The 22,680-nt window shown below is 40.9% G+C and overlaps 1 protein-coding gene across 3 annotated transcripts in view; it reads left to right on the forward strand.

Annotated features, from left to right (window-relative positions):
* LOC147105315 (homeodomain-interacting protein kinase 1-like) overlaps positions 1-22,680 on the forward strand; it is a 113,086-nt gene that overhangs the window by 71,795 nt on the left and 18,611 nt on the right. For 2 of the 3 annotated variants that reach the window (XM_086011565.1, XM_086011567.1), the window contains 7 exons: positions 2,989-3,173; positions 4,586-4,757; positions 6,838-7,057; positions 8,359-8,477; positions 11,378-11,512; positions 17,405-17,547; positions 19,297-19,470. In XM_086011565.1, coding sequence (XP_085867691.1) covers positions 2,989-3,173; positions 4,586-4,757; positions 6,838-7,057; positions 8,359-8,477; positions 11,378-11,512; positions 17,405-17,547; positions 19,297-19,470 — 1,148 coding nt within the window. The remainder of the gene's footprint in view (positions 1-2,988; positions 3,174-4,585; positions 4,758-6,837; positions 7,058-8,358; positions 8,478-11,377; positions 11,513-17,404; positions 17,548-19,296; positions 19,471-22,680) is intronic. The other variant, XM_086011566.1, reaches the window with a different exon arrangement.

Here is a 22,680-nt window from a genome sequence, read left to right on the forward strand (position 1 = left end):
TAAGCAACACCAGGAATTATCACCCTGGTATTCTTTCTCTTTGCTCTTCTCCACAACAGACTTAAGTATTTTTTGTTGCTAACAAACCTGACCATATACAAGACTGGTACTTTTTGAGTGTTAAGGACCTTAGAGCCTAAAACCTTTGACCTGGGTTTGCAGTAAACAGTTTCACCAAGCTCACCAGATTCACTTGGGCACCTGTTTTTAACCACTTGTAAATGGTGCTGTTTCATCAGGATCTTTTAAAAATTGATATTGTGCAGTTGGCAAGAATTTAATATGTTGGTCAAGTCTGGATCATTCAGTCTTGTACATCTGGAAAGCATTGTTTTGTTTGTCAAGTCTACATAGTCGACTAAATAGTTCTTTAGTGCTTATAGAGAACTGTTAGCTTTGTTCTATAATGTGTTGTACAGATGTTTTATTATCTAATTTGTATAAAAGTGATGACGTTTTGTAGTTCAGACAGAAATGTGTGAACTAATCCTTCTGAATAATTTCAGTTGTTGCACTTATGTGGCTTTTTAGTCCCATTTATGAAAAATCTGCACAAAGCTCCCAGGTGGGTTAGTGGTTTTGCATTGAAATAAAGACTAGGTTTAATCTGTAGTTTGTGCTAACTTAACTAATCGCTGATGGAGTGGCAGTGGGATTGCAAAAGTTGGCCCCATGGTTAAAGATGCAGCAAGTGATATTTTATCATCAAGGGTATCACAGCCAAGTCTGACACCCACATATGCAAATTTTCCTCATGGGGGTGGGGGTGTGGAGGATGGGGGGTGACGGAGAGAGCACAGGATAGCACTCAGCAGCTGGAATGACTTCATTCCCCTCCCCTAGCAATGAGCTTAAGATCGGTGACTCCACAAAGACTAGGAATTAAATTCAGATCTTTCCGGACTTTATTGCGGAGTTCCACATTGGACAAAGCAGCTCACAGATACAATCTTAATGCAATGTTAAAGCATATAGGTGCAGAAATTCTGGAGGAGTTAGTTGATGAACGGCAGGGCAGAACTTCTACCCATCCACCTTGGAGGACCCTGACCAAATCGGAAATCCCAGGGTCAGACAACTTAACATATCTCTGGTGGGTGCCAGACAGTTTTCAGCGCAGTTAGTGCACCTACCTGGGAGGAATCTTGCTGTGATACTTTGCCACAGCAACAGTAGGCTATGGTGAGCCTCGTTTTTTAAAAATCCAAAAAATGGCTCCTCTCTGTAGGGAATGCGATCAATCATTCTGTGATCAATTGCATTGCAAAACTGGCCTGGGAATTCCGGAATTTCCCCCTTCTCTTTCTCCACCCAGCACACGACCTCAGCAATGCTGTGGGTTAGTCATAGATATTCCTGACATCCAGTGCTACTAAAGGCATAAATGAGGGAAGTATATTGTATGATCCCCTCAGTAGATATTGCACCTTACCCCCAACCCCTTTCGTTTTTCTCCATGTTCATTTTGATCTGCTGAATTAGGCTCCTCCGTTAATTCTGGAGCTGGTGTGTTAGACTGGATTCTGCTAAATTATGGTGTTTTTAATCAAAGAGTGAAACCAGATCCGATGTATTTCAAATGTTATTGTCTTAAGTAGTTGGACTCGGATTGGTTATACCAGTAATCGAAACAACCTATGCCAACTTTGATGGGACATAGTAGACTGCTTTTAACTGCAGTTTCAATGAATCTTCCAAGAATTTCTTGAATTTAACTACTTGGGTTTTGATACGAAGTATTATTAAGCATATAATAATACCATTATTTGCAATTCTACTTTCAGATAAATTCTGTATTGGGAATTATGATTCTATAACTTGTTTCAACATTAGAAATTGATGGCTCTTCAGAATATTTTTTCTGCTGCACTTTGCCCTCCTCTCCCGAAGGCAGTGACTTATGCTGGTGTATCATTCCATATTGTTTGCCCCCCAGTGCCTTGTCCAAGTGGCCATTCTCTATGCGCAAGTCTAGAAAGTGAGTGTTGGAAGACTGCTTAATGACGAGCCTGATCTTTTCTTCATCCAGTACTCAAAGGGGAACTTTCCAGTCTCCAGAGATCAGGAGAGGGAACTTTGGTTTATAATTTTCCTGTCTTCCCTTCTCTTTTTCTCTTTTCCCCCCCGCCATCATTGCTCAGCAGTACGGAGACCAATTGTATTGCTTCAACTGTAACCGCAACTAGAATTTGGTACAGACTAGGAATCTAACCCAGGATCCTCGAGTCTATACGGATGTTGCATCCCATATTTATAAACTTAACCATTGGGGGAGCTTTGACTTTTTTTTAAAAAGAATGTTTATGGAATGAGGACATATCTAAGAAACATGTATTAGTTTAATGATGTTGTTTGGCCGTGTATAGCTTTACTTTGCAGACTGATGGGTTTGCCGGCTTCACCGGTTAATAAGTGACTCGTGCGTAACAAGATTAGTTACTACGCAAGGCATAACTGAGTACTTAATCCACAAGTGTATTAATCAGTAGAGGATTATTATTGTATGTTGTACTTCTCAAGCCCTGCTGATGAAAGGTTCTGTATTACCAGTTTCTGGAGAAAACTGTTAATCTTCACCCATGTTACATAAAAAGGACTTGAAGAATGAGAAGTGTTCAAAGCACTGATGATTGCTGAAATTTGCTAAATGCATGCATACATCTCTTAAACATTCTGACAATAAAGCACACTAGTTATTCATTGGTTGATAGAACCTGCAGTGAGAGGGACTCGCCCAACCCCTGCCCGGTTTTCATTTTCCAGTTCATCCTCAGAAAACCTAGCTGCAACATGTAAACTGTACACTTGTCACTTAAGATGGTACTCAAACTTGGGTCTCATTTGAGATTCCAGTGTTATAGCTACCTTAAAAACAAGTTCAGTATTTAGGAGTTCAGTATCTTAAAACAGTTAATAACAAACCCAATATCACATTGTGCCTCTTTACTGATGTGCATTTATCTTGTTTAATGTTTTTTCTACTTTCAGGTGAACATGCCGAATGATTTGGAGGGAACAGACATGTTGGCAGAGAAGGCAGACCGGAGGGAATATATTGATTTGTTGAAGAAAATGTTGACTATAGATGCTGACAAGAGGGTTAATCCGTTAAAAACCTTAAACCATCCATTTGTTACAATGACACATCTACTTGACTTTCCTCATAGCAATCAGTAAGCTTTTTAAAATACATAACTAAAAATTATTTGTGCGACAAAGCTCTTTGGAACTAGGTTTGGAAATTGTACTGTTGGACCTTAAGGCTTCCACCTCCGTAACATTGCCCGACTCCGTTCCTGCCTCAGCTCATCTATGCTGAAACCCTCATCCTTGCCTTTGTTATCTTTAGACTTGACTTTTCCAACACACCCCTGGCCGGCCCCCCATAAACTCATTCAAAATTCTGCTGCTTGTATCTCAACTCTCACCAAGTCCCGTTCACCCATCACCCCTGTGCTCGTTGACATACAGTGGCTCCCGGTAAAGCAACGCCTTGATTTTAAATCTCATCCTTGTTTTCAAATCCCTCTCATGGCCTCATCCTTCCCTATCTCTAACCTCCTGCAACCAATGTTCCATGTAGGCTGCGCAGCGCTCCAGGGAACCTGCACAGCCGGCTTGCCAGCTCTTCAATACAAAAACTGCACAGGGCCAAACAAAATTAGAGGGAACATTGCCTACAACCCTCCGAGATCTCTGCGCTCCTCCAATTCTGGCCTCTTGTGCGTCCCCGATTTTAATCACTCCACCATTGGTGGCCGTGCCTTCAACTGCTGAGGCCCTTAGCTCTGGAATTCCCTCCCTAAACCTCTCCGCCTCTCTACCTCTCTTTCCTCCTTAACCTTAAAACCAATCTCTTTGACCAAACTTTTGGTCATCTGCCCTAATATCCCCTTATGGGACTCGAACACTCCTGTGCAGCGCCTTGGGATGTTTTACTACATTAAAGGCGCTATATAAATGCAAGTTGGTGGTGGTGGTTCCTAATTGGGACATTATTTCAAGCTACTTTTTATGCTATGCAAGAGCTGTGCTAGCACCTCTGGTTCCCAACATATGGTACAATTTCCGAATCCTTGCATAAAATAGGCATGCTGGTTGCTGTTCATGTGTGTTCCATAGATAGAAGGAAACTCTATCCCATACTTTGAGTGATGAGAGATCAGACATGAGGAGTAAAAAACCTTTAGCTGGGAAAAGAAACTAAATGCCACAGATCCTAGGGATACAGACGTTAGAATGGGAGAGCACGTGCAGCACTTGTCTGTAATATCATGATATCTTCATATATGCCCAGTGCATGGCTTCCCCATAACCTATCAAGCCAGGCTATACTCTTACAAGGTGAAGGAATATTATGAAAAGTATTTGTATGTAAACCTAACTCTTTTCTGGTAGGCTATGCAAGGGGAGTGGGAGGTTTTTCACTGACTCATTGTGCATCTTTTGCTCCTCCTTTTGGAAAAAATATGATTGCAGCAGATGTGTGACTGCGCACAGCAGTAAGTGGAAATAAGTGCACTGCTAGGTGTATATTTAAATCTGCTGATTCCATTCATAAAATAAACATTTAAATTTCTTGCAGTGTGAAATCCTGCTTTCAGAATATGGAGATCTGCAAACGGCGAGTCAACAACTATGAAACGGTAAACCAGAATAAAAGCCCATTTATTGCACACGTTGCGCCGAACACAAGCACAAACTTGACGATGGCCTTCAATAACCAACTCAACACCATGCACAACATGCACAATCAGGTATGAGCCACAAAGTCTGTTGTACATAAAAATATCTATTGTAACCCAGTTTAGACTGATGGGATAAAAGTCTCCTCCTTCTGCTAGCTACAAGAATCCCATGTGAAATGAGCTTGGGCAGTCCTAATGCAGTTTCTAGTGGACATGGATTCACAACGCACGCATATTTCTAATTTGGCATAGAATTGTCAATCTCATGCAGAGTCCACAGAGTGATTGATGTGGGGAAACAAGGAGAAACAGCGCATTGGTGCAGTAGGGGGCTGCTTTTCCAACTTTAAGCTGAGAAACACTGTTTGAACAGAGTAGAGGGAATGCCAGATACTGACGCTGCATCCCAAAAATAGAGAATGCTCCAATCCCCAGCAGTGAAATTACCCACTTTGATGAGCACAATATTGCCAAAAAAGCATCCCAAATATGTTTTCTTTTTATTTAAAAAAAAAAAAAAATTGAATTGGCAAAGTGCTTCATTAAATTGCAAATTGATGCTCACTCTGCCATTGCAGTGTGGATCTCCAGTTACTTTATTGCAGTCATATTCTGGAGTTGAACTTCCACCTGTTTAGTTGCTTGGACTGTGAAGTGAAAAATCAGCACATGTGTTGTGCTGATAATCTAATACCATTTACCATATGAACTGAATCTGATCAGCCCAAAGTGTGTAAATTGAGATTACATTTCAGGTCTTCCTTGTGTGGCCATAATGTGACCTCTATAGGAGCTGCAGTATCAATGGGGTGAAGGAGACCTCTATTTTATTGTAACCATATATATGTTAAGAAATGGTGCTTGTACTTTGTCCTGGAGTTATTTTCACACATCATATATATATGGTATGTGTGGTCTTTTAATTTCAGCAGATCAGCTATTTTGTATGAATGTACTGTATATACAGATAAAGACTTTAAAGATTTTACTTGGAGTTCTGTTAATGTAATAATGCTTTATAGTTCTGAGGTATACCCAATGTATCCGCTAAATTTCAAATTGAAATGGAGTAGAAGAAAGAGAAGGAAAGTAATGAAGGGAGTGAGGAACAGTAAGAGGAACAAATATTGCATGAGAAATGGGTGCAATGGAATATACACTGGAAGGAATTGTGACTCCTCTAGCTATGTGCATGCCGTTCAAAATATAAATGGGCAAGGAACCCTCGGGCTTTAAAAAAAAATCTTGTAGGTTTAAGTGAGGTTGATGTAACTGAGGAAATTTTAACCAATTCTGTTATGGCTAAGGTGTAATAGTATAAAGATTGTATGTGTAACAGAGGGCATAGCTGATTGTGGAACCCTTTAATTAGCATGATTTCCTTTCCAGATTAGAAACTAGCATTCTTATTCTATAGCCCATGAAGTAGGGTGGAAGCCTGTTTTATGAACCTGTGCATGAAATAATTTGGCCTTCAATTCAATCAGATTTTATGATATTCCTTTTGTTAAGCATTACTATGTCTGGAATTCTGTTAGCTTTGATAACTTCTGTAGTTTATGGTTTTTAAATTGAGTATCGTGATTTCGTAGCCAAAAGCAAATATGAAAAAAAAAATTAGCAGTAGTGGATATAAACAGCAAACTCGTGAACAAAAATGATGAGACACAAATCATTCTTGCTTTACTCTTTGTGGTTTGCCATTGCCTGAACCCGTTGAATTTATAAAAGCCTTGTGAAAAGAAGACTGAGAACCTTGTGCAAGTTTTTCTTCTGCAGTACTCAAGGTTTTGTGTCTTCACAAAGGCATTAGGAAGAATTTGAAGTATATCCAACTTTTTATTTTGAATTGCTCATGCCAAATAGCAGTAGTGAAAAGGTGAAGTCTTAAGAGCTGTATTGGGAGAATTGATTTTGTGCAATATTCCTTTTAATCTTTGAAGAAAAGACTATTATATGTGAGGTACACATTGCCTGTTCTTTAGATATATTGTAATTGTGACATTGATTATAGATGTAACCTTTGTGCTTTTTTAACTGAACCAATCTACTTGTATTTTTTTATTAGATTTTTAAAAATCCCAAGCAAGTGTGGCACACTTTATTGTATTGTTATACCTATAATTTGATCATTGAATTCTCTCTTTAGGCCAACACCCTGGCTTCTACCTCCACAGCTGCAACCCTTTCACTGTCCAGTGCCGATGTATCTCTGCTTAATTATCAATCTGCACTCTACCAGCCTACAGCGGCACCTGTAGCGGGCGTTGCACAAGCAAGCATGCCTCTGCAGGCTGGAACAACGCAGCTGTGTGCACAGGCTGACCCCTTCCAGCAAGCCCTCATTGTGTGTCCACCAGCATTTCAAGGTAAGTGACTTCTCCTCTCCTGCAGAAATTAGAGAGTCTTAGGCCTCCTGTGAAATCGGAATGCCTTCCCATTTCCCTTTGTGCTTTTCATACATTCAGAGTGCCAAGTTCATAGGGTAACATTAGTCTAATGGTTTTGAAATAAGTGTGTTTAAGTAGACTATTCTTTGTTTAGATTCCCATTTCCTTTGTCGGCCCAGGTAAATCCCTTTTCTAGGAAGCCTTCTGTTTGGCTCAGTTTGGGAATGGTTCAGCCCTGTGATCAGTAGTGGACTACTTCTACGAGCGATTATTGGTATCCATTGTTTGTTGGTTGCTTTTCAAATTGGTTTACATGATATAATGTAACAGCAATTTTGGATTTGCTAATCTGACTGGAAAATATTTTAATCTCGCAGCTGACTATAATTGACAATTTTTGTCCACCACTGGCACCTTACCACTTGAATTTCTTTTGACTAGGTTCAGCTAGATATCGAATCCTTTGCGTAGTTTCCGTGTAGGCACTGTGATTTATGAGCCTCTAGGTTGAGCGCAAAGGTTGAGGAATGTTGTAGTAAAGTAGAGCAAAGGCATTAAAGGGGAGAGAGAAAGAGTTGATGGAATGTGCTGAGCTGCAAAGAAACACCAAGAACAGTTGGGGAATAATCAAGGTAGAGAAAAACTAGTAATTGTAGAATAAACTCCTTTTGTATCTATGGATTGAAACTACTTAGTGAGCTTGAAGCATAACGGTATAGGTGAGACTTGGTAGTACAGTGTGTGGCAGCATCTGAATCCACAGTTAGAATATTTAAATTCACTTTTTCTGTTACTGTTTGGGGAGCTTAAGTAGAGAATTAAGTAAGATAATGTTTAAGTTTATAAATTTCTGAATAAAATGGGTCCTACAACCTTAATGATTACTGTTGGTTTTTTCCCTTCCCCCCCCCCCCCCCCCATCCAAGCAACAAAAAAATATCTCTGGTCAGGAGAACGGGCACTAAACTGTTCCCAAGCTCCAGTATTGACTTTTGGACTGGCCATTTGATAGTGTGTAATAATGATCTATGAGGACTGGATTTGCACCTTTTCATTTGGCTGAGATCAGGGATTGCTGTGTGGGTGGAAAATCAGCATCCAACCACCATTCTGCTACCCTGTGATGCTACACGGCTTACAACCTTGATGAAATATTCCTGCTTGCACTCTTTAAAATAAAAGCGTTTAACCGTTACAGTTCCTTTTCGAGAATTTCTTTTCCACAAGCCAACTTTTGAAATGACCTAAAAACATGTTATGCTGTATGCTTTTATTGACAGGGTTGCAAGCAACTGCAAAACATTCTGGCTTTTCTGTTAGAATGGAGAATGCAGTGCCCATTGTACCACAGGCACCAGCTGCACAGTCAATTCAGATTCAGCCCGGTGTTCTCGCTCAGGTAAGTGGCTGACCAGTCTATTTTAAATTGAGTTTTGTTTCCTGTGCTTCAAATCCTGAAGTTAGTAACTCTTGCTGGGCTCCTCCCAGGGGCTGGCATCTCCCCCAGTACCTTGCCTCAGTAGTCAGACTTCATAAGGGTTGAGTGTCAGCAGGAGTGGAGACCTGGGTAATTTTCCACCCCTACGCAACACTCTTTCATTTCTCTCCCAACCAAGGGACGTGGCGACTAATCTAAATGCCTTGTTTAAAACCGCAGATTTAACCCTTACAAATCTGCAATTTTTTGTAAAAATTGCCTATGTGGTAGCTGCATTAATGAAGATCAGGGTTGCTTAAAACATCTGATTTACATTTCAGCAGAAATGCCACTTATCCAAAGATAGTTGAGAATGTTAAGTACATTTTACAGGTGAAAATAACTGCAGAGGTCTTGATTTTTTTTTTCTTGTTGATTTACTCTTCTCCCCAAAACATTGGCTTTTTACTGGACTACAATTTCACCAATGCAGTACTTGCCCAAGTGGTTGAGCTTTGACATTTAGTGTCAGCAAGCTATTCGACCACTGGGGCTGCCGTAGCCAGGCCCTGTTCTGTCCGGCAGGAGAACCGAGGGAGCCGTGGTTGATTCCCGAGTGACACGGAGGCCAGTAGTAGCACCCTACCACTGTCTTGCTAAAATCAGTTAACTCGAGATTGAAGCTGGGACCATATGGTTTGCATTCATCAGAGCATTCCCTGGTTAAATTTGCTGAGCCATCGAGGGAATGCAGGTGTCAAATGTTTTTCTCATATTGATATTGTGGTGTTGATGATTGCATAGATTGATCTTATGTTGTTGAAAAAAGAATGTTTAGATAATCCTTAAAAATCACAAATTACAGAACAAATTTTTATTGATGTGAAGATTGTGGCAGCTACATAAACCTTTTTACCAATCTTAAAATTCTACTGACTTGACAAACAGAGCAGATCATTGCAATGCCAGCTGCAACTTTGATTTTATACTGTTGGGTGTTTACACCAATAAGTGAAAGATAAGTTGAAATTGCTCCAAAACTTAAAAAAAATAAATGACTTGTATCAAATGTGTTAAGTGAAAAGATGCAGATGAGAGTATGCTAGCTGCAGAGGCAAGGAGAGAACACAGACAATAATTTAAACAAAAGCTAAACTTAATTTTGAGGATTCTTTGGATGTGAATAACTTTTAGTGTAGAGAAAATTTTAAAAGATTATTTTTGCAAAAGTAGCTTGAAAGCTCAAACAGATAACTGCATTCCATATAACCTACAAATACTTTCATTTACATAGTGTCTTACCATGCTAAATCATTTTGGAGCACTTCATACAGTGAATTACGTGAGAGTACAGCAGTGACTGCTGTTTTTATGCCCAAGATTTCCATTTTAATTCACTTACTGGTGCAAAAACATTTTGCTAAAAAAAAGCTCTGGTGTGTTTTCGCTACGGCCTAATTTCTCTCTGTTCACATGTGACTTTAAAGGCAGTTTTAAATCAGTAGGTGTAAGTAAAAATCATTTGGTATGACAACAGTTTTATTAAACTTGTCCACATAGAGCTAACAATTAGCACTTTTTGCATCAAGTGTAGCTGTTGTTAAAAACAAACTAAAACCACAGCGCTACTTTCCTTGAATCACTGTATAAATATCTAATTGTCCAAGCCAGCAGCCTTAACTTGAAACTGTATCTATAATCGTGAAAGCATATAGCTGTGCCACTGGTGCTGCACTGGGGTTTAGGATTGGGTTGCTGAAGTTGTTCACAGTTGAGGCATCTTTTTACCCATACTATTTATTTCAGATTTTTTGCATCTGATGTACATATTGCCTCAGTGGAAACGTGCTGTGGAAATTCTGAGAAAAATCGCCACCCATTTTGGAATCCCTGTAAACAGTAATGCAACCTTGCTTGGCTCCATGTGGACACAGTTCTGCAATTTGAGATTGATCTGTAGTGCAGTGATTCAGAGTCATCCAGAGCAGGGACCCATATAATGAAACCTGGTGACAAAAGTTTTGGCCACAAATGATTGTAATCAATCAGGGAATGTCTTGCGAGCTACTAATTCTCTTTCTTTTCACTCTAGGATTGTGGGAATTTGGAATAAATAACAATTTTTTTTTTTACACAGTGTTGGAAAATGTAATTTTGTAATTGTCGAGTGAACTCTTCATAGCTTTGAAAGCCTTATTGCTAAAGGATTAAAGGATAAACATTTCTGTCCAAGATTTTGAGACCTGCCTTACAGCAGCGCTGTCCTGGTTTAATGATTTTGTTGGGGGGAAAATATAAAACTTAAAAAAAAAAAGCAGAAGCAAGAGTATTTCTGTTTGCATTAATGTAGATACAACCTTAGCTGTTGCTTTTTAAAGCTATGATGGGGATCCTTTTTTCTTTTACTTGCAGTTGGCAGTGTCCCTTTTTGTATGCCTGACTAGAATGTGTATCAAACCCACTTTAACATCAAATCTAATATTGATGCTAGTCACAGTTATTTGTATTTGTTTCTAAAATAAATGAGGGTATAGTTTTTCAATGCGTTTTATCAAATTCAGTGGGATAGGTGGCTGTGTACTAGTACTTGTCTCTCCTTTCCCCCCCCCCCCCCCCCAACCATTTTGGGGCCCAGACTTAAATCTGACCAAAGACAAATGGGGTAAGAGATGGAATGTTGGAAGAGGCTTAAGTAAAACAAGTCTGAGTAATCTGAACTTAATTCCTGATTCACTTGACATGCACAGTACTGCCTCTGCTAAATTTCATTTTGCCAAAAGACGAAACCTGATTTTTTTCATGCTATTCAGGGCATCAAAAAGGGACGCTGCAGATTTGAGAACTAATGTACCATATAACTGACTCCCACCCCCCCATTACAGGGCAGCTGCACACCGCTGATGGTGGCCACTCTACATCCTCACGTTGCCACTGTTGCTCCGCAGTATGCGGTCCCTTTTACCCTGAACTGCGCAGCCGGCCGGCCTGCGCTGGTCGATCAGACGACCACAGTACTGGTAAATGCTCCCACTTGGTGTGATTCTGTGCACTAACAGATGCTCCTCTGAGGCTGCTGCAGAGGAACGGAAGCATGTATCATTGTGTGCCTTATATATTTTCCACGTCATTGGACGTCTCTTCTGTCTTACTCTTTTGAACAATCTGGATGATGAAACAAGTTATACTTGAGAACAAAACACTCAACATTTCTAAAAGGCTCGAATTCTAGTAACATGGTTGGGGATGAAGGGAGTGGAAAGTAACTTTCACTACCAATTGACTATTTATGTTTCATTCATGGTTCATCAACCAGACAAATGTAAAACTGTTTGAGGACTGATATGGTGGCATATAAATACAATTGTGCCTAACTGTATCTATGTCCCCTAGGGAAATCATGTGAAAGGTTAACAGCAGCTGCCAGATCTTTTCACCTACTTCAAACCAGATTGAGTTAATCTATGTTCAGAAATAAGGTGGAAGAGAGGGAGGGAATGATTCAGTCCACATAATTAGTATTATAGTTTTCCTTGATGACACACAGAGCATTTCAGGGAACATTAGTACCGTTATGTGGATTCTGCTAGATAGAGCTAAGCAACTTTAACAGTAGATCAGGAGTTATTGGCATCTCTTGTCGTCTTCCCCCATCTCCACAGTGTTCAAAGCCTATGGGAAAGCTAGATAAGCACATGAGGGAGAAAGGAATAGAAGGACATGCTGATGGGGGTTGGATGAAAAAAGGTGGGAGGAGGCTCCTGTGGAGCATAAATGTTGGCATAGACCAGTTGGGCCGAATGGCCTGTTTCTGTGCTGTAAATTCTATGGAATTTTTCCCCCTTTGTTTTTCTGCTCTTCATTAGAGCCATTCTTGCTATACACCATTTTGTGAGCAGGCACACAGCCTGCTGGAAGCCTCTGCTGGTGCTATCCTAACCAGCTACTGGGAGACATGAAAGAGACTTGAGAGCACCAGTAGACCTGTTACTTTCAATTATATATATTTTTTTTAATTGAATGTTGTGCTAATTATCTAAAACAATAGAGTACAAGTCTTCAGAGGTTAAGTTTTATAATACATTGGTCAGGACACACTTTGGGTGCTGTGTATAGTTTAGTCATCCTACTTTGAGAGGTATGTATGATTAGAGAGGATAAAGAGATGTGTAAAAAGGATGAGTTATGAATATACTAGGTAAGATGGTAATCAGAGATGCAGTTGGATGCTAGGCTGCATGATGGCTTGCACTATAAGTACTACTTGCATTTACGTAGCGGTAGTAAAATGTCTTGCGGTAAGTCACAGAAGTGAAAACTGAAAGGGTGCAGGGGGGGAGCTGGAGATTATGTAAAGTGGACCTCAGAAGGTGGCTGAGGAGGATGTTTCAGAAGTAGAACCTGGAGGTAACCGAAGTGGGGCTGAGGTAAGCATGGAGGCAGGCTAAATTGTGGAAGTGGAACTGGTGAACGTGGAGTGGCAGAGAGATTGAATTGGGTGTCTTCATACAATGCGGGGAAGAGGGGACCAAGGATGGAACCTTGGGATATTCATAAAATGGCAATGTATGGGTAGAAGGAGATTCACTGGCTTTTTTGGAACAAGTAGGAGTAGAACCAAGAGAGCATGCTTCCATGGAGGTGACTTGTGAAGGGAGGAAAAAGTCTAGGAAGATGAGGAGAGATAGCGTACCATGATCACAATCACAGTATTGGTGACTTGAAACAGGCAATATTGGTACTGAGGGCAGGGTGAAAAGCAGACTAATGGTATTCCGACAGGGAGTGGTAGGAAAATGTGACAATGTGTTGGTTATATTCCTAACTTTTGTTTCAATATCTTGGTTGAGATGGTGACCTTGGTGGCCATCTGATTACTTTCAATTGGTAAACGGATCATGGACCCTTGTTTAGCTTCCACTTTAGTGGCATTCATTTTACCAACTTTGGAAGGTAGAGTGGGAGTCAAACTTCTCGCCATTTGACTACAAGCTGAGCACTTTACTTATAGACTGCCAACGTAATTCCTTCAGGTGACTGATAGCTGAATTTGCACATCACCCTCATTGATGGGCAGTATAGCAATATTTTCGGAGACGTAAGCCTAAAATGGGAATCAAATATCAGAACCTGAACATATACCCTCAGAATTGGTACCAGAAGCAAAAACCCACCAAGCTCCATTGTAGGTAGCTATTGGATATTGATTCTGGCACATGACTGTCTAAACTGGCAGTGATGTTGCAACAAAATACAGGAAACTTTGGTTTATCTGGAGGTTGTATGTCCGGAATACTCGATCTAACGGCAAAAATCAGGAGCCGTTTTCTGTAAGTTTTTTTAGATCTCGTTCTTTTTTTTCCCAGCAAGAGATACTTGCAGCTGCAGCCGACTCTTTAGAAGCTGTTGCTAAGCAACAATGTTTGTTGTCAGATACGGAGATGAAAACCTCCATATGCTTCAACATTAACTTTGTATGTCCGGCAGTTTTGATAGATCGGCAACACGTCGGTGCCGGATATCACAAAGTTTCCTGTACTCTGTTCTGGCCACTACATCCCGCTGTGTCCTCTCACTGTTTAGTACCACACCTTGACATTAGTGTTAAGTTGGCAGAGCTGAGCCTGCACTGTGGCAATGTTTCAGCATATAAGCTGTAGGGTGAGCGGCTGTTCTCTAATTCAGAGGCTACAGTATGCCGTTCATTTACAGAACCATAGTGCACCATTTTTCTTACCTTGCTGTTGAGGATTTGAATTATAGTTCTTCCATACTTGAGCTTTCTCAACCCCTGAATTCTGCTGTACAGTTAGCAGCCAGTTCAGAGCCTTTTAGTAATGCTGAGTCCATTGGATTTAAATTGATATTTTTCAATAAGCAGTCAATGACTGGTGACGTGGTCAGATTGATAATCCGAATCAAAACCTGAACTGATATTTTAACATTCGAACAAATTTATAGTGAAGACTGCAAAAATGAATTAGCATTTTTCTTTTCCTTAGAACTTATAGCAATATTAATAGATAAAATGATGGATTTGAAGTGGGATTGCAGGGATGTGAGTGAGCAAACTGTCCTCTGTATTGATGCATTTTATCTTAAATGAGGAGGTCAGTAACTTGCATCCTGCCTAATTGCTGCTTCAAATAGCCTTTTATTAAAGGGCAAAACCAGTTATCTCAGCTGACCGACAGATGCTGTTAATATGCTCAGACTAGGATATAATTTCCTTTTAAAATAGGATGTAAGCTTCCCCTGTAACTCCACTAATTAAGGTAGTCGACATGTAAGCCATGTAAATAAGGACTATCTGAGATTCGATCCATGCTCTGCTGAATTCGCTGATCTCAGCTGGAGCAATGTTGGGGAGTGAGAAATTGGCCAGGATTTCCCACCCTGATCGCTATCCAGTGATCCTTGCTCAAAACCAACATATGTGAACACCAGGTGAGAACAGGATCAAGCTCAGCATTGATTTAAATTAACATAATCTCATTTGTTTTCCTCTTTCAGTAAAATAAAAAAAACTTTTAAAAAGATATAATGCACTAAAATGTACTCAATTGCACTATTTTGGAGGCACTGTCCTAATGGCTGAAGAGTGAGAGCAGCCATGTTGATTTTTGATGGGTTTTGTAATGTCCTATGACATTAATTGAATCCCAAGAATTTGGAGAAAGACAAAAAAAAGTTGCAATACTCTTTTCCACAAAGACACTACCTTTACTATAAGTATGTATGTTCCTGTAGTATTTGGAAAGTATTTCTCAAAATTCTCACTCATATCTTTCATAATTAAGCAATTTAAATAGAGATGCTATAATTTAGCTTTGGAGCAAGACTAAATAAATTGAAAATAGCCCTAATATAGGGTTACTAGTAGCTCATGTTTTGTAAACCAGATCCTATAAACCTTGCCTAAAGAGATAGCTGTGCCTTGCCTTTATGGCAGGCATCAAGTATATGACCATTGCTTGTAAATTGTGGAACAACAGTCTTTTAACATGGCCTTTGAAAGACCCATTTGACACCAAAACTAATTGGCTATCAGGGTGTCTCATAAGAGCATCTTTTTTAAAGAACACCCCACAGCTGTTAACCACAGTTGTTTGAAATTAATCTCTTACTATTTAGCTCTGTAAAACCCTTTTGCATAAATGCCACATGCTAATAACCTCATTGTGGGAACTGGCTGGGAAGAGTTACGAGCATGATGTAAGGGTCCAAATCACCAGTGTCATTGACCTGGGGTGCTGTAGCAGTTGGGTACCCACATTCCTTCCTATTCACTGAGTTAAATAGTTTTTCTATGTATGTTTCTCTGATTTAATCTGAAATGTGTAAAGTAGTATTTAAGTCAGAAGGTCAGGGAAAAACATATAGGCCCTGAAATTAGGATCGGGAGCTTGCCACGCGTGCAAGCTCCCGATGTGCACTCTCCCTGCGCGCCGACATCTGAAGCCCGGGCCTGCTTGCATTTCCTGTCACTGGCCCGGTTCAGATGTCAGCGCGCAGTGCTTACCTGATCCAGCGGCGTAGTTAGTGCGATGTGCCGGCTGGGATCAGGTGAGCACTGTGCAGCCAATCAGGGGAGGGGAAACTCATGAGTTTGAGAGTAAGAACTGTCAAACTCATGAAAAGTATGGGCTGCCAAAACACTACTTAAACTTTAAATAACATTTTAAACAACATCCCACTGATTATATGAACTATAAGTTTTTAAAAATGCTTTAAACAATCAAATTTTTGAAAAAAATAAATTTTTTAAAAATAGGGTCTAAAACTAAACTTACTGTAAATTCTTTAAAAATAATAAACCTGTGGAAAAAATTTTTCTAAATTGTACTAAAAGCCCACTTACCTGTAAAACAAAGTACTTACGTCTGGTTTTTCCACGTAAAAACTGGAGGCCTTTACACTCGGGCAACTCTGGGGGGAAAAAAAAGGAATTTCACTGCGCACGCGCTGCCTGTGCAGTCGCGTGCGTTCTGCCTCTTAACCCCTTGGGTCAGAGGAAAGGAAATGCCGGTTTTCAGCGCATGCGCTGTGCATGCTGAAAACCGGCAATTCCTCCGGTCACACGCGTGAGTACCCCGTCCGTACTCACGCATTGTGACAGGAATTACTGGGCCATTATGTGTAACTGATATCTAAAATTGTCCCCGATGGCAGCATACTTATCTATAAAGTCTTGCATATAGCGTGCACTTCCTGTAAGTGTCAGAATTACTTCCTGCAACACTTTTTTAATATCACATTTTGTTGACAATGTCCCTATTGTTAGAAAACAGTATATCCTACGACTCACTGTGCACAACAGCATGGGAGAACTGCTAGTATATTAAAAATTAATTATGTAGGCTACTCCCAACATTTAATGAAACATTCTTAGGTGATTGGAAGATTGCTAATTAGCTTTTGTGGTCTTGAATTAAATCTTAGTAGCATGTTTAAATGGATCATGCAACTTCTGCAGTCGCTTCCAGTGACCACGTGCATTTTGCTTTCTCAGATCAAAGGTTGGTTAGAATGTTCCCTCCCTTTTCCCCCTTGCTGCTTGGCATGAGCCTGCTTAGAAGAGATTGCTGTGTCTGTGTGTTTGTATTCCTGCAGAATGGCTCGTCGCACAGAATATCCAAATGTATGTTTCTGCTTCAGAGCTGCGAGATATTGGATATACTCACTTTCTCTTTCTCTCATTAAACTGTAATGCCTTGTCCTGTGCAGGTATTAGCTTTGGAGGGAGGCGTTGTGTAAATCTAACATCACAAATCTTTGTTTTACCATTGTGCTTCTCTTGCCAGCTGTGTGCGGTCTTCAGCTAGATGCTTTGTGTTCTTTTCGGGTGTCTGCAAACTTTTGGGGTAGTGTCCCACACAGTGGCAATCTTGACAATCTGTCTTTGTTTGCAGCAGGCGTGGCCTGGAGGAACCCAGCAAATCCTGCTGCCGTCAACTTGGCAGCAGCTGCCTGGAGTGGCTGTCCACAACTCCGTTCCACATGCTACTGTGATACCAGAAGCTATGACTAGTACCCAGCAAATAACAGACTGGAGGCAAGTATGCTTTTAATAAAATGAACTGCTTCTGCTTTAACTCTTAACTTTGACCAAACTCTGCATTTTCACCCCTCTAAAAGGAAGGGAAGTACTGGGATGGGCCAATGCTTTAAAAAGAGTTTACCAATAGTACTATTATCACGATAATCATGACTGAAATTGTGCTGCTTATTTCCACAATTTCTGCCTACAGAATACAACAAAATTCCCTACTTTTCTTAAAATTATCTTCCTCTTATGGTAACTTACAATAAATTGAATGTTTTCATAGTTTTCGCCATTACATCCCTTTATAAATCATGCCCAAGAAATAGTACATTTGGGCAATAAAAACAAGTTGTACATTTGTTGAGCTTTGGTGCAGTTGGATGGTTTGGATATGAAGTAAAGCTGAGTTCTGATGCCTCAATTACTTGCATTTGTAATTTAGAGCATAGAATCATAGAATGGTTACAGCACATAAGGAGGTCATTCGGCCCGTCGAGCCCGTGCTGGCTCTCTGCAGGAGCACTTCAGCTAGTCCCACTTCCCCGCCCGTTCCCCGTAGCCATGCAATTTTTTTCCTTCAGGTACTTATTCAATTCCCTGTTGAAAGCCACGATTGAGTCTGCCTCCACCACCCTATCAGGCAGTGCATTCCAGACCCTAACCACTCGCTGCATAAAAAAGCTTTTCCTCATGTTGCCTTTGGTTCTTGTGCCAGTCACCTTAAATCCGTGTCCTGTTTCTCTCTCTTTACTCTGTCTAGACCCCTCATGATTTTGAACACCTATCAAATCGCCTCTCAACCTTCTCTGCTCTAAGGAGAACAACCCCAACTTCTTCAGTCTATCCACATAACTGAAGTCCCTCATCCCTGGAACCATTCTCGTAAATCTTTTCTGCACCCTCTCTAAGGCCTTCACATCCTTCCTAAAGTGCGGTGCCCAGAATTGGACACAATACTCCAGTTGAGGCCGAACCAGTGTTTCATAACTTCCTTGCTTTTGTACTCTATGCCTCTATTTATAAAGCCCAGGATCCCGTATGCTTTTTTAACCGCTTTCTCAACCTTCCTTGCCACCTTCAACGATTTGTGCACATATACCCCCAGGCCTCTCTGTTCATGCACCCCCTTTAGTTTATATTGCCTCTCCTTGTTCTTCCTACCAAAATGCATCACTTTGCACTTTTCTGCGTTAAATTTTAGCTGCCACGTGTCCGTCCATGCCACCAGCCTGTCTGCCTTCTTGAAGTTTATCACTATACTTCCAAGTTTTATCATCTACAAATTTTGAAATTGTATTCTGGTGCACTCTGGTTTGTAGTTCATAAAAACGGAGGCAACCCTGGAGTGGATTTTCCTAGACTTAGACTGCAGAGTATGCTGTAGAATTAATCAGCGTCCTCTTAGATCCCCGCTACTAATAATTTTAGGTTGAGTATTGGGTTGGGGAAGTTAAAATATTTTCCAGTTCAGTCCGTAGTATAGCATAAAAACTTAAAGTTGAGCAAAATCATGTATCTTACTGAGTTTTGCAATAGTACCTTGTAGCTTAATTGGGTCCCTTTTAAGCGTCATGACCGTCTTTTTAAAAAAAAAAAAACACCGCAACAAAGCATGTCAGAGGATTTTATTAGTAATTTTCACCTGTCTCTCTCAGACCAAGCTTTGGGTAACGAGTTCAGTTACCTTTGTTTCTTTAATGTTGGATGTCTGCTTGCTGTTTTCACTTCACTTAAATTAATTTTCCTCTTTGTCCTCAGAAATGCACATTCCCATGGAGGCCAGTATAATGCCATTGTGCAGCAGCCATCTTTGTTGGCTGGTCATGTGACCTTAGCTGCACAGCCCCTGAATGTTGGTGTCGCCCATGTGGTCCGCCAGCAGCAAAACCCCAGGTCTTCCTCCAAAAGGAACAAACCGTTTCACAACACAAGGTAAAATGTCTGCACGTAGCACGTTAAAAGTGTAATCCAGTCATGTATCAAATTGATGTGCTTAAAGTGGCCGAGTTCAGATACACTACATTTCGGGTATAATACCTGGCACTAAGAAAGTACACTGCCTTTTGTGGAATTGGTCCCTAGAGACCAGAAAGGTTCCAGATTGGTTCCCTAGTTTGTGCTGAGCTAGCCTCAGCAAACCTGGGTTATGGAAGGGAGGTATCAGCTAGGTTTTCTGCATTAGATTGCAAGTGTGTTTCTACATAATGGATAAGTACCAGATAGAGCTTAACATAGAAACATAGAAGCTAGGAGCAGGAGTAGGCCATTCGGCCCCTCGAGCCTGCTCCGCCATTCAATGCTGATCATCCAAATTCAGTACCCAGTTCCTGCTTTCTCCCCATACCCCTTGATCCCTTTAGCCTTAAGAAATATATCCAACTCCTTCTTGAATATATTTAATGTATTGGACTCTACTGCCTTCTGTGGTAGAGAACTCCACAGGTTCACCACTCTCTGGGTGAAGAAATTCCTCCTCATTTCTGTCCTAAATGGCCTACCCCTTATCCTTAGACTGTGACCCCTGGTTCTGTATTCCCCGACCATCGGGAGCATCCTTCCTGCATCTAGTCTGTCCAGTCCTGTCAGAATTTTATAAGTTTCAATGAGATCCCCTCTCCTTCTAAACTCCGAGTATAAGCCCAATCGACCCAATCTCTCCTCATACGTCATTCCTGCCAGGTATCAGCCTGGTGAATCTTCGCTGAACTCCTTCCATGGCAAGAACATCCTTCCTCAGATAAGGCGACCAAAACTGCACACAATACTCAAGATGTGGTCTCACCAAGGCCCTGTATAACTGCAGCAAGACATCCTTGTTCCTGTACTCAAATCCCCTTGCTACGGAGGCCAACATACCATTTGCCTTCTTATAACCGCCTGCTGCACCTGCATGCTTACCTTCAGCGACTGGTGCACAAGGACACCCAGGTCTCGTTGCACTTCCCCTTCTCCCAATCTATTAATAATGTCTGTCTGTCTTCACTACCCTCCCCACATCCTCAGTTGAAAAACAAGTGACAAATAATGTCCAGATTCGCATGAAAATGGAGCACGTGGACCCATGGATCCAGGCCCAGAACATGTCCGTACCTTTAGGAGCAATTTGCATCTCTGTTCTGTGCTCAGCTGGGGGAAGTGGGGCTGGTGCTCAGCTGGGGGAAGTGGGGCTGGTGCTCAGCTGGGGGAAGTGGGGCTGGTGCTCAGCTGGGGGAAGTGGGGCTGGTGCTCAGCTGGGGGAAGTGGGGCTGGTGCTCAGCTGGGGGAAGTGGGGCTGGTGCTCAGCTGGGGGAAGTGGGGCTGGTGCTCAGCTGGGGGAAGTGGGGCTGGTTGGTCGGAGTACTGCAGCATTTGGGCACTGAAGGGGAAAATGAGCCAAGATCTCCACATCAAGATCAAGTGATCCTCTTGTTGCAAACAGGTTCTAGGTCAGCTGTGATGCCCCAGAACAATGAACTCACCAACACTTGCTTTCAAAACTTACACATGAACAAGGGCCATTGGAGGAAGGTGCAGAGGGCAGCTACACCTGAGGAAATGTGTCCCAACAAGCATTAATTACCTTTGGGGTGGGTGGTGGGTAAAAAACAGTTGCAACAAAAAAAACCAATTCAAACATGCAAAATTTGCCAATACATTAAAGAAAAATCCAAAAATAAAATTCTCATTTCAATACAAATTACTAAATTCTGAAGTATCCTTATGTCTAATTGTATAACAGAATTTAAATCCTAAATCACAAGGCGGGCAGAATAATAGATCTCAATACAGTGTGGGCTACAGATTATTTTGAAAGACAGAATTTATATTAAACTCTTGGAGAACAGTTTGCAGGGGAAATGTGGTAGAATTTGTAGGTCACTGTGAAGACATAGGTACTGGAAGTGGTTTCTTTTGCAAAGCTTAATTAAGGTGTAAGTTTCTGGCAAAAAGTACACATACAGTAAACACACGCTGAGTAATTAAAAAATTACGATCAAGTATCCATTTTCTGTGCATGCGAGGAATGTTCCTGCTGCACGGTTTTACGATGTGTAGTGTTCTGTTTCAGGAATGCATTCAATCTTCTAATATGCTATGGGGAACTTTAAAAAAATTTCCTCGGAATATCGACTTTCTTAGGCAGAGGTGGTGGGTTGGAAAGTTATTTTTATTGCATAGTATTAATTAGTGGATAGTGAAGTGGATAAAACTGTTCCTGTGGAATAAACAATTACTTATTTTGCACTTTTAAAAAATTAGAGACAGTGAAGGAATCGTTTCTAATTTAATAAATGTTTAAAATGCCTTTGTAGGAACAATTGGACTTGGTAGCTTAAAATATTTCCTAAAAGTTATACCAAAAATAAATTCTGCTTTGAAAGAGTTGAGTAGAAATCAAAGATCTAGAAAGTATGCAAAAGTAAGAATTTGGAAACTCAATGTAAATCAATTTAGAAATTGAAGTCATAAATTTTTGTGCAACATCTCCAGACTGATTGCTTTGTTAAATATTCTGCCTTCTCTGCTTATACTAAAGTAAATGGTTAAAATATTGATAAAGGTACCATCTGCAGGTAGATGTTGCACTGAAAACTTGCACATTATATAAATGAAGCCAATGCATGTCTTTAATTTCTAATATGTAGGCTATTCATGCACAAAAAATCCCAGCTCCTCAGTGGTTGAGTTGGCAGCATGTAGCTGATCCATATAAACCAGAAGGTCACTGGTTCCATTTCTGGTCTATGCTGTGTCGGCTGATGTCCACTGGGGAGGGGCGGGGGCAGTAGGGACAGTCCAGTTGGCCTCACTGCCCCTGCATTAGGGAGGGAGAAATCAGCCAGGGTTCTTGCTCCTTACCACTATCCAGTGCCCTTTGTTGGTAAGTGCATGTGTGAAGACAGGTTCAGGTTTGGCTGTGGTTGAACAGTCTGCCAACACTCACCAACTAGTCTCACACATGAAGAATGGCTGCTTAGACCCAGTTCTGGTGGACACTCAGCACCTGTGGAACTACCCAGCAGGAGTCAGCCTCTTCAAGAAAAGGGGAGAGCAGAAAAGGAAAGAAATAAACAAAAAGAATACTCTTAACAAAATAGTTTATTTTATAAGGAGTGGTATTTGATACTCTATTTGAATTTGAAACTGCAGATAATGAGCCTC

Source organism: Somniosus microcephalus, chromosome 18 (assembly GCF_052327205.1).
Source record: "Somniosus microcephalus isolate GS21.2 chromosome 18, FLI_Smic_1.0, whole genome shotgun sequence".
Lineage (NCBI taxonomy): Eukaryota > Metazoa > Chordata > Chondrichthyes > Squaliformes > Somniosidae > Somniosus > Somniosus microcephalus.